General features: G+C 55.6%; 2 protein-coding genes across 14 annotated transcripts in view; both read right to left on the reverse strand.

The window, feature by feature from the left end:
• ADAM15 (ADAM metallopeptidase domain 15) overlaps positions 1-838 on the reverse strand; it is a 15,225-nt gene extending 14,387 nt beyond the window's left edge. For 9 of the 13 annotated variants that reach the window (XR_006891483.1, XM_046681387.1, XM_046681388.1 and 6 more), the window contains exon 1: positions 637-836. Coding sequence is in view for 12 of the 13 variants with exons in the window: in XM_046681387.1 (XP_046537343.1) it covers positions 637-715 (79 nt within the window). In the remaining variant the exon portion in view is untranslated. Of the gene's footprint in view, positions 1-636 lie in introns of all 13 variants that reach the window. The other 4 variants (XM_046681381.1, XM_046681380.1, XM_046681386.1 and 1 more) reach the window with 2 other exon arrangements.
• Positions 839-1,204: 366 nt separating this feature from the next.
• Positions 1,205-15,510, reverse strand: DCST1 (DC-STAMP domain containing 1). The gene is made up of 16 exons (XM_046681396.1): positions 15,426-15,510; positions 15,036-15,161; positions 14,893-14,967; positions 10,952-11,080; positions 10,465-10,604; positions 9,498-9,714; positions 9,254-9,397; positions 8,583-8,704; positions 7,996-8,153; positions 5,831-5,930; positions 5,630-5,725; positions 5,367-5,493; positions 4,884-5,000; positions 4,260-4,402; positions 4,016-4,129; positions 1,205-1,511 (listed from the first exon to the last, which is right to left on the reverse strand). Exons 1-16 carry the CDS (start codon positions 15,484-15,486, stop codon positions 1,260-1,262), a joined length of 2,121 nt encoding a protein of 706 aa, XP_046537352.1. The 5' UTR covers positions 15,487-15,510; the 3' UTR covers positions 1,205-1,259.
• Between the last annotated feature and the right edge of the window lie 97 nt (positions 15,511-15,607).

The raw sequence follows: 15,607 nt of genomic DNA on the forward strand, positions 1-15,607 counted from the left end.
TTCTCCTCCGGACACTCCACCCCCGCCTGCCTTCTCGGCCCCCGGCCCAAGACAGCAGCGGGAAGTGAAAGTTCCAAGGAGGAGTTGGTGTCCCAAGCTTTTTCCTGGCCAATTCTCCCCTCTCCCGGATCCTCCCGGGCCCCCTCCCGCTCAGCCAGGTTTCTGGTGGCATCCGCACCACGATGAGGGGTGCCTAGCCGCTCAGGCCTGAGGGGCCAGAAGAATTCTCTTCGCCAAACCCTGCGAGCATGTCCACTTGGGGCCCTGGCACCGGGTGGAACGGTCAGCTAGGCCCCAGAGGAGCGAAGGCGTCAGTCCTGGGGAGCAGCTACCCTCTCCCGCGATCCTGAGGGAGCGCTGGACCAGGCCGCTCGGTGCCTGGTACCGAAGCCTGGAAGTGTCCGCGGGGACCATGCAGAAGATGACCGGGCAGGGGGCGCCGGCATCCCCCGACCTTCCCTCTCAACTCCATTGCCCAGTCGCCGAGCCCTCGGCCCGTGACAACAGACCAGGGCGGGCTGCGCTCTGGTCGGGGTCTCCCAGGGTCTCCGGCCGACGCCAGTATCCCGCTGCCTCCCGACTTCCCTGCGCCTCCTCCCAGTCCTCCCCCCTGCCCACTCCCGGCCGGGTACTCACCTGTATCTGGGAGCGGCCGGGAGGGCAGAGGGCTGCCCGCGCCCAGGAGTCCCAGGGCCCAGAGCAGCGCCAGCCGCATGGCAGCGGCGCCCGGGGCCGGGCGAGGGCAGCAGGTGCTGGGCCGAGCGCCGAAGAGCCGCGGCCGCCGGGTCTGCTTCGCGCACCCCGCCGCCCTGCGCAGCCACCAGGCTCCTCCCCGCCCCGCCCTCTCCCACCTGGTCCCGAGCCAGGCTCCGCCTCCGCCTCGACTCCGCCCCCGGGAAGGCCCCGCCCCCGTCGCGCGCCGGGTCCTAAAGTGGTGAGGACCCAGCCCCCGACTGCGATTAGCCGTACGCTGCTCTCCTACGCCGCTTTCCTGCTACTGTGCAGGTTGGCAGCCGATGTCCGGTCCGACCGGCTTGGGCGTAGCTCCTCTCCCTGGCTCCGGCTCCCGACCCCTTCCTAGCTGCTTCGTTGCCCGCCCGCCTCACATCCGCGCCCCGGATCTGCGGGGATCAGGCGGGCCAGGCAGCGCCGGGCTCACCATCCCGTACCAGACCCCTGCGAAGCGCGGGCAGCAGGAGTGTACAAGGCATTTTATTAAACAGGAAGGAGCCGGGTGGGAGAACGAGCAGGACGCCTCTTCACTCCGCGTAGGTAGCGTCATCGTTGCTGTCGCTGTAGGCGGAGGAAGAGAGCTCCTCGCGGGGTGTGCAGACTGGGCACCGCTGCCGCATGTCATCCCAGCACGACCGGCAGTACACGGCCTCGCAGTCCGGCGTCGGGCACACGTAGGACTCCGGCCTTTCGGGTGCCTGGCACACCACGCAGCGCCGGCGAAGCCAGCGGCGCAAGAAGGGGCAGCGGCGGTGCAGGATATCCACCAGGCGGTGGCGCTGTTGGGAGGCGAGGAGAGTTTAGAGCCAGTTGGGGAGTGAGGCTGGAAAGAAGGGGTACCAGGGGAACTGGACAGCGCTTCTTGTTTGAAGTCTAAAGACCTGACAATGCCCACATGTTGGAGGAAGCGGGATTGGGGAAAGAAGACCCTTGGAGGGCAAGGGTGCTATGGAAGTAGGTCCTGGAGAGCCTTCCTCCCCACTCCGTGATGGAGAGGGGGAGGATGCAGCCTGGACTCTCTCAGCCAGCAACAGCAATAACCATCACTTGCACTTTCCCGTAACTTTTTTTTTTTTTTAAAGATTGGCACCTGAGCTAACAACTGTTGCCAATCTATTTTTTTTCTTTCTGCTTTTTCTCTCCAAATCCCCCCAGTACATCGTTGTATGTTTTAGTTGTGGGTCCTTCTAGTTGTGGCACGTGGGACCCGCCTCAAGTGGCCTGATGAGTGGTGCCCTGTCGGCGCCCAGGATCTGAACCAGCGAAACCCTGGGCCGCAGCAGCGGAGTGCCCGAACTTAACCCCTCGGCCATGGGCCGGCCCCTCTTTTTTTTTAAAAGCTCTTTTGGTGAGGAAGATTGGCCCTGAGCTAATATCTGTTGCCAATCTTCTTCTTTTTCTTTCTTTTTTTTTTTTCTCTCCCCAAAGCCCCAGTGCAAGGTTGTATATCCTGGCTGTAGGTCATTCTAGTTTTTCTATGTGGAGTCCCGCCACAGCATGGCTTGACCAGCGGTGTGTATGTCCGCGCCCAGGAGATGAACCAGTGAACCCCAGCCACCAAAGTGGAGCAGGCGTCAACTTAACCACTTGCAAAGGAGCTGGCCCCCCCATAAATCTTATTTGATTCTAACGGTGGGGCTGAGAAATGAGTAGGGTAGATAAGACTGTCACCATTGTGTTCCCCACTTAACAGATGAGAAAGGTGAATCTCATAAAGGTTAAGTGACTTTCCCAAAGGCACACAGTAAGCAATCAAACCTGGATGGACCCAGGTACCCTGGTTCCAAATCATAAGCCTGGTTCATTATGCATACTCCCCCCTCTCCAAACCATTACCAGGAATTCTCCACAGGCCACATTATCAGGTCACTCTTTGCTCGGGAAACTCCAGGGGCCCCACTGCCTACTAGACAAAGGTAGAACTCCTGAGCTAGGCCTTCAATCTAGTCCCTTTCTAGCCTCACCTCCAGCTTACCCCTTCTGGAACTTTGCATCTTCTGTGTGAGTTTCACCTTAGACTAGTCATGGCACTGACATTCCCTTTAGACTCTGAATCTTTGCACGTTCTGTTCCCTCACCTTGGAATGAATGCCTTTCACATTTCTATCTGCCCATCAAAATCCTGTTTACTTCAGGACTGGGTCATGGAATCACAGTATGTTCATTTTTCCATCATTCAGCCCCTATTGTGTGTCATGGGGGAATCTAGGCACTGGAGGAAAAAGTTAAGCAAACACAGTCTCTCACTTTTATGAGCTTTGTTAGGGCTGATTAAATAAGAATGGCTGCCACTCATTGTTTTTTTTATAATGTTGAGCCCTGTACTAAGAAACTGTAAGTAAATTAACTCAATTCAAACAATAAGCATATAAGGCAGATATTGTTATATCACCATCTCTTTTTCAGGTGAGAAAATTGATGCTTGGAGAGGCGATCACTTGCCTAGGGTCACACAACGACAACTAACACGTGTCTAGAGGTGGCTATGTGCCTGCAGCAAGAGAGTGAAACATATAATCCTTACAACAACCAGATGGAATAGTTAACTCTATTTTATAGAAGGGGAAAGCCAAGGTGCGGCATTTAAGTAAGCACTCAAGGTCACACAGTTGTCGTAGTAATAAGGGGAGGGGCCAGAATTCAAACCCTGGCCCTCGGCATCAGAGCCCCCTGCCTGACCACCATTCTATTACTGATCTCTAATGAGCAGGCCTTACAGACCCATGCAACCTCCCTGTTATTCAGAGGGAAAAACTGAGGTCTAGTGAGGACCGTGGCCGAGGTCACACAGCTTAATGAGGGTGTGGATTAGAACCTAGTTCTTCTGACTCCGTGCTCTTTCCATATACCACATACCCCCTCAGGAGGCCTCCCTTACCCCCAGCCCACCTGCCTCCCCCCACCTGAACTGCACTGAGCTTCTGTCTGCAGCCCTCTCAGTAGAATCTGTGACTTTGCCGTGGGTCCCTCGTTTCTGATGAACCCCTCTTGCTTTCCTTTGACCAGACTGGATCAAATCTGATTCCCCTTTTCTGCCTGCTTCCAGATGGTCCACTGGGTATCTCAGACTGGGCCGAATCCTGGGGTACAGAGACGGACACAGCGCTGACCTCCAGGACCTGGATGACCAGGGCCCTTGGCCTGCATCATGTCAGAACTCACTGAGCTCCAGTAGGCCTGGGACCTTGGTGGGTGCTGGGGGCACCACCACTGTAGAGAGATGCCCCTCCCCCACAGTTCTCAGACCCAGCCAAGAGCCGCAGGAGCCGAGGCCTGGACTTACTGGAGTCCTCTGCTGTCGTGCCCGCCGCAGGATGGCAGCCCTCCTCAGCTGGGTGAAGGCTGCTCTCTTCCTCAGGAGATCATTGTAGAGGAACAGGATCCGCTTCTTCTCTCGCTGGGCCAGGGAGACGGGTCAGTGATAGTGACAGTGCTGAGCAGGAAGGATCCCCCAAGGATGGGGTTGCTGGGGAGCTGGCTGGTGTGTGTGCACATGTGTAGGGGTGGGAGGTCAGGGAGGGGCGCACCTTGGGGAAGTAGAAGGCTGCGATGACCCTCCGGAGCCGGTAGCCGAAAGCCTGGAGCAGGCAGAGACACACTAGCAGGCCGATGGGTAGTGCAACCCTCAAGTAGGCCCTGGCATCCAGGCTCACAGGCTGGGGCAGGCAGGCTGGGGGAGGGGGCAGGCCTGTCAGGGGTCTGGCCAGGGCCAGCCAAGGGCAGGGCAGCCCTGGGTCGAATTCCCCATCCCAGTGGGACTGCAGGTGAGGTCTCGGATTCCCTCTCTCCTCCTGGCTGCCCCTCACCCTCCAGGGCTGTGTTGTCAATGCCGCAGCCATGAGGCCCATGAGGCTATTTGTTCAACACAGCACAGATGTAGAAAATTTCCATTGTGGCAGAAAGTTCTATTAGACAGCATTGCTCCAGAAGGCTGAGACCCCTGGGCCCCAAGGCCTCAGCCCCTAGCCTCCAGCCCCCTCTGACCCCAGCCTGTCTCCCTCCAATTCTTCAAGTGTGACCTGATGTTTCCTGCTCTGATTTCCCCACCCCAAGCATGCTGACCCCCATCTCACCACACCCAAGGCCCCGTCCCCCAACTCTTTGCCCCCCAGCCCTCGGTTCCTCTGAGCGAAACGGGTAGCATCACTCACGCAGGTTGTTTGATTCCACCACTGTCTCTGAGGAGGTGTTCAGGGCCCCGATGGTTTTCCGAAGAAGCCGGGCAAGCATGGAGTCCCCCCCGACTTTCACCTCTAATTTATGACTGCCTGAGGCCAGGATAGGAGCCGTAAGAGGGGAGAGGGGGTGTCAGGAAAGAGTTGGAGTTAGGAGGATGGGGCAGGATGGGGACAGGATGTGGGGGAGAGATCAAGGCATAGAAATACTCAGCTGCACAGGCCTTTCCATCCCTTCACTGAATCCTAACCCTCCCTGTCGTAGATATGAAGGGAGGCTGGACGCTGAGGCCCCATGACAGCTGTCAGGTCACAGGGCTGAGATTTGACCCAGGAGGGACTGAGATGCAGAAGGAAGGGACAAAATTGGAAGAATTGGGGTGGGGTGGCTGCACAGGGGTGGGAGTTCTCCAGGGGGTGTCTCTTGGGCCTGGGGCCTGGAGAGGGGTGCAGGCGCACTGCGGAAGGAGTACTCCAGGAAGGAGTGGTGGCGGATGGTGTCGAAGATGGAGTAGAGAGCCCAGTCCAGGCCACACAGCACCACCAGCAGCAGCAGAACGGGCAGTGTCTCCACGAGCTCCCTGATCTGCCCAAGGAGCAAGAGGAGTAGAGCTGGGCGGCGCCCCTGCCCTGGCATGGAGCCCTCGGATGCCTTTGCCTTCCACCCCTCAGATCCATGCCTATAGTTGCCTCCAGAGGCCTGCCCCCAACTCCGTCCTCACCACGTTTCTCATTTCTGAGGCCTGGATAGCAGGCTTGAAAGGGAAGATGAGAGTTTTCTCCTCCGCTTTGCGGAATGGCAGCAGAGTCCGTTTGCCCTGGAAAAAACATCCACACAGTGAAGAACACTAGGGGCCCTCTCCCCTTTCCCCTGTGCCCTCCTGGAGCATGAAGCTGCACAGAGCACACAGCAGGGCACTCACCAGCTTCTTCCTGCGTTCATCGATCTGACAGAAGTAGGTGCTGATGTAGATGTTGTCAAAGCGAATGTCTCCATTATAGCAGTCCACGTAGGAGAAGGACCTATGGACGAGGATGTCTCCATCTCCTCCAGGTTCTCTTCACCCACCCCAACCACGGGCTTCCTTGACACACAGTCATTCAACCAACCAACCAACATGCACTGAGCACCACCTGGGTTCTAGAGAAGACTCTGCCCTGCCCTCTGGCAGCCCACAGTCAATGAAAGACATGAACATACACAGCTGAGGAGACAACAGAGGGGAGGAGGGGAGGGAGGGAAGGAGGGAGGTGGGAGTGCATGTGTGTGCATGGGAGGTAGGGGAAGGTTCCCCAGGCGTGGATCTTGCAGGATGAATATCAAGCAGAGGAAACAGCAGGAGCAAAGGCACAGAGACAGGAAACCCCTCAAGGCTGCAGGAATCACCTGATCCCTTATGACTTGTACATTCACCTCTCAAGACCCTGCCTCTTGGCTGAGCCTGCAAAACATCTCCTGGGGGTCAGCTAAAGCCAAACTCATTCCACACCACCATATCCCTTCTCTAACACGCCCTTGAGTACAGCCATATTTTCTGTGTGCATGCGTGTGTGCGCATATGTAGCTCTCCTGTGTGTATCTTCCAAAGTCCCGTGTAATACTTCAGTTTCCTGAGGAAAAAAGGCTAATTGTTGGAAATGTGTTTAAAACTGTAAAATTATGTGAAATAAGCTCTGTAAACTGTGAAACGTGAGTTCCAATGCTATTGGTTCTGGGACCCCGTGAAAATCCACATCTTTGCCTGTAAGAGAGAAATAACTATGAATGCAAAGAAAGACTGTGAGCGCCCCCTTGTGGAGAGACCTACTGCTGCTGTGCGTGGGCCTCTGGAGCCTGGACCCTGCCCTGGCCAGCTCTGCCCGTTCAGCGAGTGACCTCGCCCAGGCTGAAAGCCTGGAAGTGGCTTTTGACTCTTTGCCTCCTTCCTTCCCTCCCCCAGCTGGCTCTGAGACCTGCTGTACCTTCCCCTCCCTCCCTCCCTCCCTCTCAGGCCAACTTCCTGCCAGGCCCCACTCCAGCCAGGCTCCCTAACCTCTGCTCCACCTTGGCCTCCCTGCCTCCAGCCTGCCCAGTCCATCCTGCAACTGCCCCCAGTTCAGTGCCCTCCTGCAGGGCTTTCCACACTGTTCTGGCCATGCCCTCTTCAGCCCGGTCCTTGACTCTGGCCTCTGCCCTCCACCTCTCACAGATGTCAGGATCCTTGCCCACCAGGACACCCTACCTCTCCTTGACCATGGCTCCCCATCGGCAGCCTTTGAAGCTCAGTTATGGCTCTTGTAGGGGCACCTCCTCAGCTCCCACACCTGTCCGGAGAGCCAGTCCATAGTACAGCCCTTGCTCCATCTCTGTTTGGTGGATGCCTCTCTTGCCTCCTCTAGACCATGAGCTTCTTGAGGGCAGGGGGTATAGCTCATTGTCTTCCCACAGGGCCCTAGGCGCATACATAACCACTCACTCACAGGCACTCTAGGGGCCACAAACAGGGCCAAACAGAGCAAGAGCCCCTGTGGCTGCCCTTGCCCGGCCCCTGCCCACCTCAGGCATGTGGAGGCGGAGCCAGGAAATAGAGGGTCCAGAGGTCGGCAGGGGAACAGCGAGGCCCAGGGAAGCCCAGCTGGACGCTGGGCTGGGTGGGGTTGAGGACTTTGGTCCAAATGGAGGGAAAGTAGCTGCCAACGCAGCAGGCGGGAGAAAATGAAAGCAGACTTGGACGATAAAAATGGCACAAAGTCAGCGCCAAGGGGAATATGAAGGGCAAGAAAAAAATCAAAAGTCAAAGCTAAAAGTGAAAAAAAAGTCAGCATTGGGATAAAGGCTGGAAGGAGGTAGATAAATGAAGACGGTCACCCTTTTAAGGTGGTGGGAACATGGGTAACGTTTCTTCTGATAAAATGTCCACATTTCCTTTAACTTTGTGTAAACAACGAACCCAACTTTATACAAAGGCCAAGTTAAAGGCACAAGAACATTCACGTTCAGAGCTGGAGGTGGGCTCCACAGCTCTGTTCTTACAGGCTCCCTCAGGGCAGCGCTCCAGTCCAGAATGGGGGAAGGAAGGGGCTTCTGGGGTTAGGGTTTGTGGCTCACGCGCGGAGGATGAGCAGGAAGGTGCAGGAGAGCAGCACGTGCAGCAGCCCCAGGGCCCACTCCAGCTGGGCCTCCTGGCGTCTCACGTAGTCCCGCACCTCGGTGCTCACGTGCTCCCAGCTCGTGTTGAGGCCCAGAATCCCAGCCTGCTTCTCTTGCTGGTGGAGGGCACAGGTGTGGGCTCAGCCCGCTGCAGCCTCATAGGCCCAGACCCAGGCTCTCTGCGGCATCTCTCCCCTGGTGTTCCACTCACGTCCCCCTGCTTTTCCCAGGACCTTCAGGAGATGCTGCTTCCTTCTGCTCGCCACCCTCCTTGGCACAGTCTTTCTCCCCTACACCTGTAGAGCTGACACCCTCTCACACCTGGCTGACCATTCCATCCCACGGTCAGGTGGATGCATACCACAGGCTTGACACTGTTCCCCTCCCTGTCACCCAACACCGACGCCATTCCCCTCCTGGTCCTCCTCCCTCACACCCAGTCACCTCTCTCCCGTGCCCTCTCACTTGCCCTTCCTCAGGCCCTATTCCCTGTGCCCTCCTCTCGCTCCCTGTCTCCCCCTACCCCACATGTCCCTGCCTCCTACCTTGAGGTCAATAGTGGCTGAAAATTCCCCACTTAGCCCGTGAATAGACTTGTTGAGAGATTCGTAGGTCTGCCCAAAGTTGCCTTCCACTGGGATGCGACTGCGGCACCAGACCTCCATCACTGCTGGGCAGTGGGGCCAGGTCAGGGGCCTCCCCATGCCCCGCTTCCAGGCCTTCCTTCCTGTGATCCTCTCCACCCTGCTTTTTTGTCTCTCTGCCCATGACTTTCTACCACACTGAGTCTTTCCTCTCTCTACTCTCCTTGACTTCTTTTTCCCAGGAACAAGGCCTGATTTTCTTCGTTTTTTCACCTGTCTATAGCAATACCAAATATTAACAATGACAGCCAACAGTTATAGAGCAATTCCCTGTGTGCCAGCTCTGTTACCTGCTTTGCATGTCTTATCCCCTTAAATCATCAAAAACTCTAACGGGATAAGTACTATTGCTATGCCCATCTTTGAGAAGAGACCGGAGCTCAGAACCTTGCTGTAAACTTACTCTAGATCACAAAGCCAGTCAGTGGTGGGGCTGGGTTCTGAGGGTGCCACGTCCTCAGAGCCTAACCCCTCCCTGCCTGATTGCTTTCCTACCCCGCACCTACCCAGTGGCCCCCAAGGACTCATCTCCCTGGCCCTGGTGCTCTCCACCCTCCAGCCACTGTGCTGACCCTTAGCAATGCTACAGAAGAACTTGAACTTCATGGGCAGGCAGAGCAGGTGGTTGAGGAGTGGGACCCAGATGCGTTGCATGCAGTGTTTGTGCTTTTGATCAAACCAGCGGCGGCAGCTGAGTACAGCCCGGTTCACCACATCTGTGGGAAGGGGCAAGGGGCGTCTGAGGTCTGCACACGCTGACTTGGAGCCCCAGCCCCGGGCCAGCCCCACCCTGCCCAGCCCAGGGACACCCCTCACAGGAGCAACGCAGCTTGGTCTTCAGCTCATACATCTTCTGTGTAGAGAGGTGGTGTCTGGAGGCTGCAGCTCGGTAAGTCTCTGCGCCTTGGGCTGTCTCCTCTGAGTCCACAGCATCCTCAGGTGTGTAGCCAGCCTCACTATTTACCTGGGTGTCCAGGTCCTCAAAGGAGTTGGAGATGTTTTGGGTCTCAGCTTTCAGTGAATCTTTGCTGCTCTAGGGTTAGGGGTTAGGGGAAGGAAGGTGGATCAGGGATGGTTCTGCTGACCCAGAGCCTGTCCTCCCGCCATCAGCCAAGCTTTGGGCTCTTCCCTCAGGCCTATAGGGAGCCCAGGCCTTGAGATGCCCCCTCACCTCCAATTCTCCATGGTTCACGGTCCTTGGGAGCCCTCTCCTCTCCCCTGTTGCCCGTGCTCTGCTCACCTCCCAGGCTCCCAGCTCCTCCTCAGGCCTCTGGTCCCAGATCCTCGCTAGTCAAGGAAGGGTTCCCCAGGCCCTTGGACTTCACCCCTCATCACGAATCTCTCAGACGACTATGCCATCTCACTGTCCCCGACTCCAGTCCCCTCAGCGCCCATCTCCCCAACTCCTTGACTCCGCAGTCCTCCCAAACCCCCAACCTCCAGTCCTCCAATACCCAATTCCTGAATCCCCTGGTCCTTAAAGCTTCCTGACTCCTCAGGGCCAAGGCCCCCAATTTCCTGACATTCTAGTTCAGCTGCCCAGGCCTACTCAGGTGTTTGGAACTGTCTGTGGGGCGTGTCCCAATGTCTGAGGGCGGGGGCTCTTCTGGCATTTAGTGCCTACGGACCAGAGCACACCCTACAATGTTTGGGGATAGTCCTACAAAAAATGCCAGTAGTATCCCCATTGGGAAACTATACATCTAGAGTCATAGCTCCCAGCTCATCATCGAGGCTCCCTGGGGAGAGGGTCCCCTTGGCCCTGCCCGTGCAGGGTCCTGACCAGCAGGTCCTTGAACACTGCCCGCAGCGGGGCTGTGGAAATGCGCCAGGCCGCTCGCGTGTTGTTGATCTGCAGCTCCACGGTGCAGCCCAGCGATGCTATCACCTCGTTGAGGTTGTGCCGCAGGTTGGCCACTGGTCCTGGGGGAAGATGCCCTGGTGAATCATCTCCTTCTAGAGCTAATTAACTTTCCTAAGCCCACCCCTACCTCCTGCTCTGTGTGCAGTGACCACCTTCTAGAACCGTACAATGATAGGGCCCAGAAGCTTATGAGAGGTTGTCTCATTCAACCTCTGATTTTTTTTACCTGTGTAAACTGAGGAGGCCCAAAGATGTGGAGGAACTCTCTGAGGGACACACAGCAAGTTGGAGGGGCTGGGATTAGACTCCCACTCTTTCTCCTTCACTGGGCCTGGCTCTCATTGGGTGGCCCACCCAGGGCCACTGCTTCAGTGTCACTAACTGGGACCCAGGGGCACACACTCACCCTCATAGATGGCAGCCAAGGCATATCCCAGCACGAAGAGTCTGCCCTCTTTGCCCAGCATCTTGGGTACTAGCAGGAGGCTGGCGCAGCGGATGTGAGGGGAGGTCCCCCAGCCCACGGCCCCCAAGCCTGTCAGGAGAGCCCAGGAGGTGGGGAGCCAGAGTGAGGAAGCTGCCTCACCCACCAGGTTTCCCGGATCCCCCACTCCCCGCAACTGCCTTCTAGAACCATCACCTTACTGCCCTTGTCCCCATTTGTACAGACTCTGATAGGCCTTCTAGGCCACTCATTCATTCATTTACTCAACAGCCATTTGCAGAGGTCAGCTGTGTAGCAGTCTCTGGAGGGACTTGGAGAGATGGCTACAGAGTGAAAAGCCATGGTACGTGATTGACTTTGTGTGTGTATCTGAGTGTGTGTTTTTGTTACGGAAGGCGGCCAACACTTCCCATTTCCAGGCTGGACTCACACTTACCCTAGGTGCTGAGGGGGCAGAGAGCAAGAGAAACATTCTGGAAACAGGCAGTGGCTCAGAGCAGTGAGAAGAGAGGTCAGCGCCACCTCCGTACCCCGAGCTCTGACGCCCACAGCACTCACGGCCTCTGCCCCTAATTTAGCCCTCCAGCGCGTACCTCCTGGTCTGTTTTAGCAGTTTCACATGTGTCTCCCTGTGGTCTCTGCGAGGAGACAGTGAGCTCCTTGAAGCTCATAATCCAGGGAGAGAGACAGACAAGTAAACAAATGACTACAGCACGAAGTGTGAAGGGCACAAGGGAGGTGCTTATGAAGCGCTGTGGGAGCCGAAGAGGGAGTGGGCATTTCTGCAGGGAGGGGTGGGGCCGCAAAGGCTGGACAAAGCAGATGATGTGTCAGCTGGGCCTGGAGGATGAGTAAGTGTTGTTAGGAGGCACCAACGACATTCCAGGCCAAAGGAACAGCATACTGGTCAAGGAACCTAGAAGATTCCTGTGTTCATAGAGTGTCCGCCCAAGGATCCCCAAAGCAAATCCCAAGTCCTTCCACTTCCCTCCATCTCCACTGCCCTCACGGAGGCCCCATCACCTCTCACTGGGACTAACTAGTCTCCTGCTTCCTCTCTTGCTAACTTATGCTTCAGTTTTCACAAGGCAGCCAGAGTGATCTTGTCAAAACATAGATCAGATCATGTCCCTTCTCTGCTTCAGACCTTCCAATGACTTTCTACCACACTTGGAATCAAACCCAAACTCCCTGGACCTGGTCTCCAGACCCGCGGGATCTGGCCCCTGCCTACCTTCTGAGATGATCTCATGGCACTCAGCCCCTCACCCACCATGTCTGCCCACATAGGCATAGTAGCTGTTCCTGGAACATGCCAAGCTCATTCCTCCCCCTAGATCTTTGCCCTAGCTGCACCCCCTGCCAGGAGCACTCCTCCTCCTTTTCCTCACCTGGCTGGCTCCACCTAGCCATACAGGTTTGCTGCAAACCCTGTCTGGTGCCACCCAACAGTTTGTTCTCCCTTCTTCCTTGCTAACACAACTTGGGTTTTGTTCAAGGGCAGCAGCCTGTCCCTGCCCCGTCCCCTGGGGGTAAATCTGGATCTGTCTAAGCCAATAATGGTAGAACAGGACATTGAAAGGGGCTTGTTCCACGGTCTTGGCCTTTTGGCCAAAGACTCAAGCTGAGGATGATAGCTGACAGAGAGTTGCTCTACATTCTAAAGAGAGCCCCCTGGAGCCACAGATAACCTCTCTGGGCTTATCAAAGAGCAAAACTAGTCTCTCCCTCCTCCACCCCAACCAGTCTATAGAAAGACAAGAGCAGAAATCTAAATTTTCTGGAAGGAGAGAGAAGGGGTTGGAGTAGGTGGACATGGGAGAAGAGTTCAGGGAGAGGATGGGTGTCCCCTTCCCCATGTCAGATGAGAGACTCCACAGAGAACGCTTCAGAGATTGGTGCTGCAGGAAGGGGATGCTGGCTCATGTGTCCCGCCCCTCCACCCAGGGTCAGACTCCTGCTGAGTCGCAGAACCTGGTAGGGCCACTCCAGGGCTACCACTGGAGCGCAGAATGGAGGAGAGTTCACGGGAGTGCTCAGCAAGGCCTCTCTGGGCGTGTGGGGAGCGGTACTGGCTTCTCATCACAGCAGGGGAGAGGGCAGCGCGAGGTAGCCTGCTGTCCCGGCTTGGCAGGGCAAGGATGTGTGCATGTCCTCTGGGACAAGTGGACGTTTTGGAGGGCAGCAGGCCTCAAGCTATCTGTGAAGTTCTCCAGCCAAGAGGGCAGCCTGCTTTGGGGGAGGGATCCAAAAGTAAGAGGCTGTGGGTGGTCTGCAGGTGCTAGGGAGCTTCATTCGAGGGCAGCCAAATAGAACTGCCTTCGGCAGGAAACTGGGCTGCGTAAGGTCCACACAGAGCTTCCAAGGAGACCATAAAAGGGCCCCCTGAGATAGCCAGGGTGTGAGCACTTGCCACACAGAGGCAGTGGGATTATAACAGTATCAGTGACTTCAGACTTTTGTCCCTTTTCCTCTAATTCTTCTAATTCCCTTTTCTGACATCAGAAGAACCAGAAGGGGAAGGAAGTGGAGAAAAAAGAGAAAGAACAGGCCGTGCCCCCTTCTCCACGGCAGGACCCTATGCCAGGGATCAGGCCTGAGCTGGGGGACCCGGGGTAACAGGAGGGAGGATGACTGAGAATGGATGTGAGGTTGAAATTTTGATGTAGGCTGGATGAGACGTTTTAAACCCTAAAAATAGTCATAATTACTGAAGCAGGATTAGGTCTTCCAAATGAAAATAACCAGGCAGCCAAGGGTTTGAGTGAAAGGTCATCAATGGGAGAACAGGTTTGAAAGGTCAGAGAGAAAGTAGTTTCCTGTTGGTATCCCACAGAGGTTAGTTCATTCAATAAACCAGTGATGGTGCCAGTTCCATGCCCCTTGCCTGGGAGAGGTTTCGGAAAGGGCAGGTGCTGGTTTCTGACCAAAGAGATGTGAGGGCAAGTTGGCTGGGGGGATTACAGGAAAGTTTTTCTTGTTCTTAAAAGAGACATGAGGAAGGAATGTTCTGGTCTTTTGACATTGTTGTATGAAGATGTAATGCCTGGATTTGCTGCAGCCACTTCATGACCTGAAGAGGAGTGGTCGACAGGCCAAAGATGGCAGAGAAAAAAGACAAAAGGAATCTGGGTCCTTGGTGGGTTTACCAAGCTGCTGAATTATCCAAACTCCAAAACCATTCTACCTTGAAACTTGTTATATGAGATAATAAACTTTCTGTATGGTTAAACTACTTTTAGGTGGGGTTTCTGTTCTTGCAGCCTAGTACCTCCTGATAGAAGGTCTCCATTCAAACGTCACCTTCTCTGAGAAGCCTTCCCTGATTACTCAAAGCTAGGGTAACTCCCCAGCCCCTTTTGATCACATCCTGGTTGACTTTTTTCATACTGTTTGTCATCATCAGAAATGCTTCTGTTTACTTTTTGTTCATTTATTATCTAACTCTCTCCACTAGAATGTAAACTCTAAAAGAGAACGTAAACTCCAAAAGAACTGGGTGCTTGCCAGCCTCGTTCACTGCTAAATCCTCAGCAGGTGCTCAATTAGTGCTGAATGAATGAATGAATGAATGAATTGAACTGAATTTATGAGGAAGAGCAGGAAGCAATGCCAGAGAGGTTAGGAGAGATGGGGATTATGAAGGGTCGTGGGGTTTGGACTATATCATGCAGGTAACAGGAAGTCCTTCAGATTGGGAGACCCTAGAGGGCAAGGACTGTGTCTTCCATAGACGGGGGGCCTCTCCCCTCTGGATCTCCTTTCAAAGCCCGAGACGAGGCAGAGGCCACGAGGGATACTTAGGTACAGAAGAAACAAGCCCAGACTCCTTCCTGGGCACCCAGGACTGGGCTATGTTCCACGGGCCTCTTGAGTGTCCCTGTTCTTAGGCTGGCACTAACCCACCAAGCTGTACAACATCACCATCTTCTCTTCTTCATAGATGTTCATAGGGTTCACCAGCAGCTGAAAGAGACCTAAGGGCACAGGGTCAAGCCAAAGGTCAAAAGATGGGTCCCACCCCTGATCTCTGCTCCCCATTTACCTATGGCCAGGAGCCCCCCGGTGCCTGCCCCCAGCAGGAAAGCAGTGACTGGAAACTCGCCCGGCTGGCGCCACAGGAATCGGCTACAGGAGATGGGTAGCCCCCAGCTCAGGAGCCTCTGCACCGCTGAGGGGTCAAACAGTTTAGCCCAGCAGAGCCAACAGCCCACTCTTCTGGCTGGGACGTGGTTCATTAGGATTAGGGGCATGAAGAGGGGTAGACGCTGGGGGAACCTGGATGAGGGTGGCAGGAACTTGGGGGATCCTGAAGGAGGATGAGGGGCAGATGCGAGGGAGATAAGAAAGGGCTAGGCTGGAGGAGGGCACTGGATGAGAGGGGTGGAGGCTGGGAGATGCTGGGAAGGGGCGGGGTCTCTGGTGACTGACTCACTGGTATGGGGCAGTTTCCTCCTTTGCCCCTTTGCTCCATTCTGATGAGATCTGATGCCCATAAGTCTGCTCTGGGCAACCCTGTCTCATCCCAGAAGTCTCCTCAAGGATGTCTTTGGACGTGAGATTCTGCTCTGTCTCCTCTGCTTCACCCACAGCCGTCTGAGCTCTGTGTCTTTCAAT

This window comes from Equus quagga, chromosome 13 (genome assembly GCF_021613505.1).
Source record: "Equus quagga isolate Etosha38 chromosome 13, UCLA_HA_Equagga_1.0, whole genome shotgun sequence".
Classification (NCBI taxonomy): domain Eukaryota; kingdom Metazoa; phylum Chordata; class Mammalia; order Perissodactyla; family Equidae; genus Equus; species Equus quagga.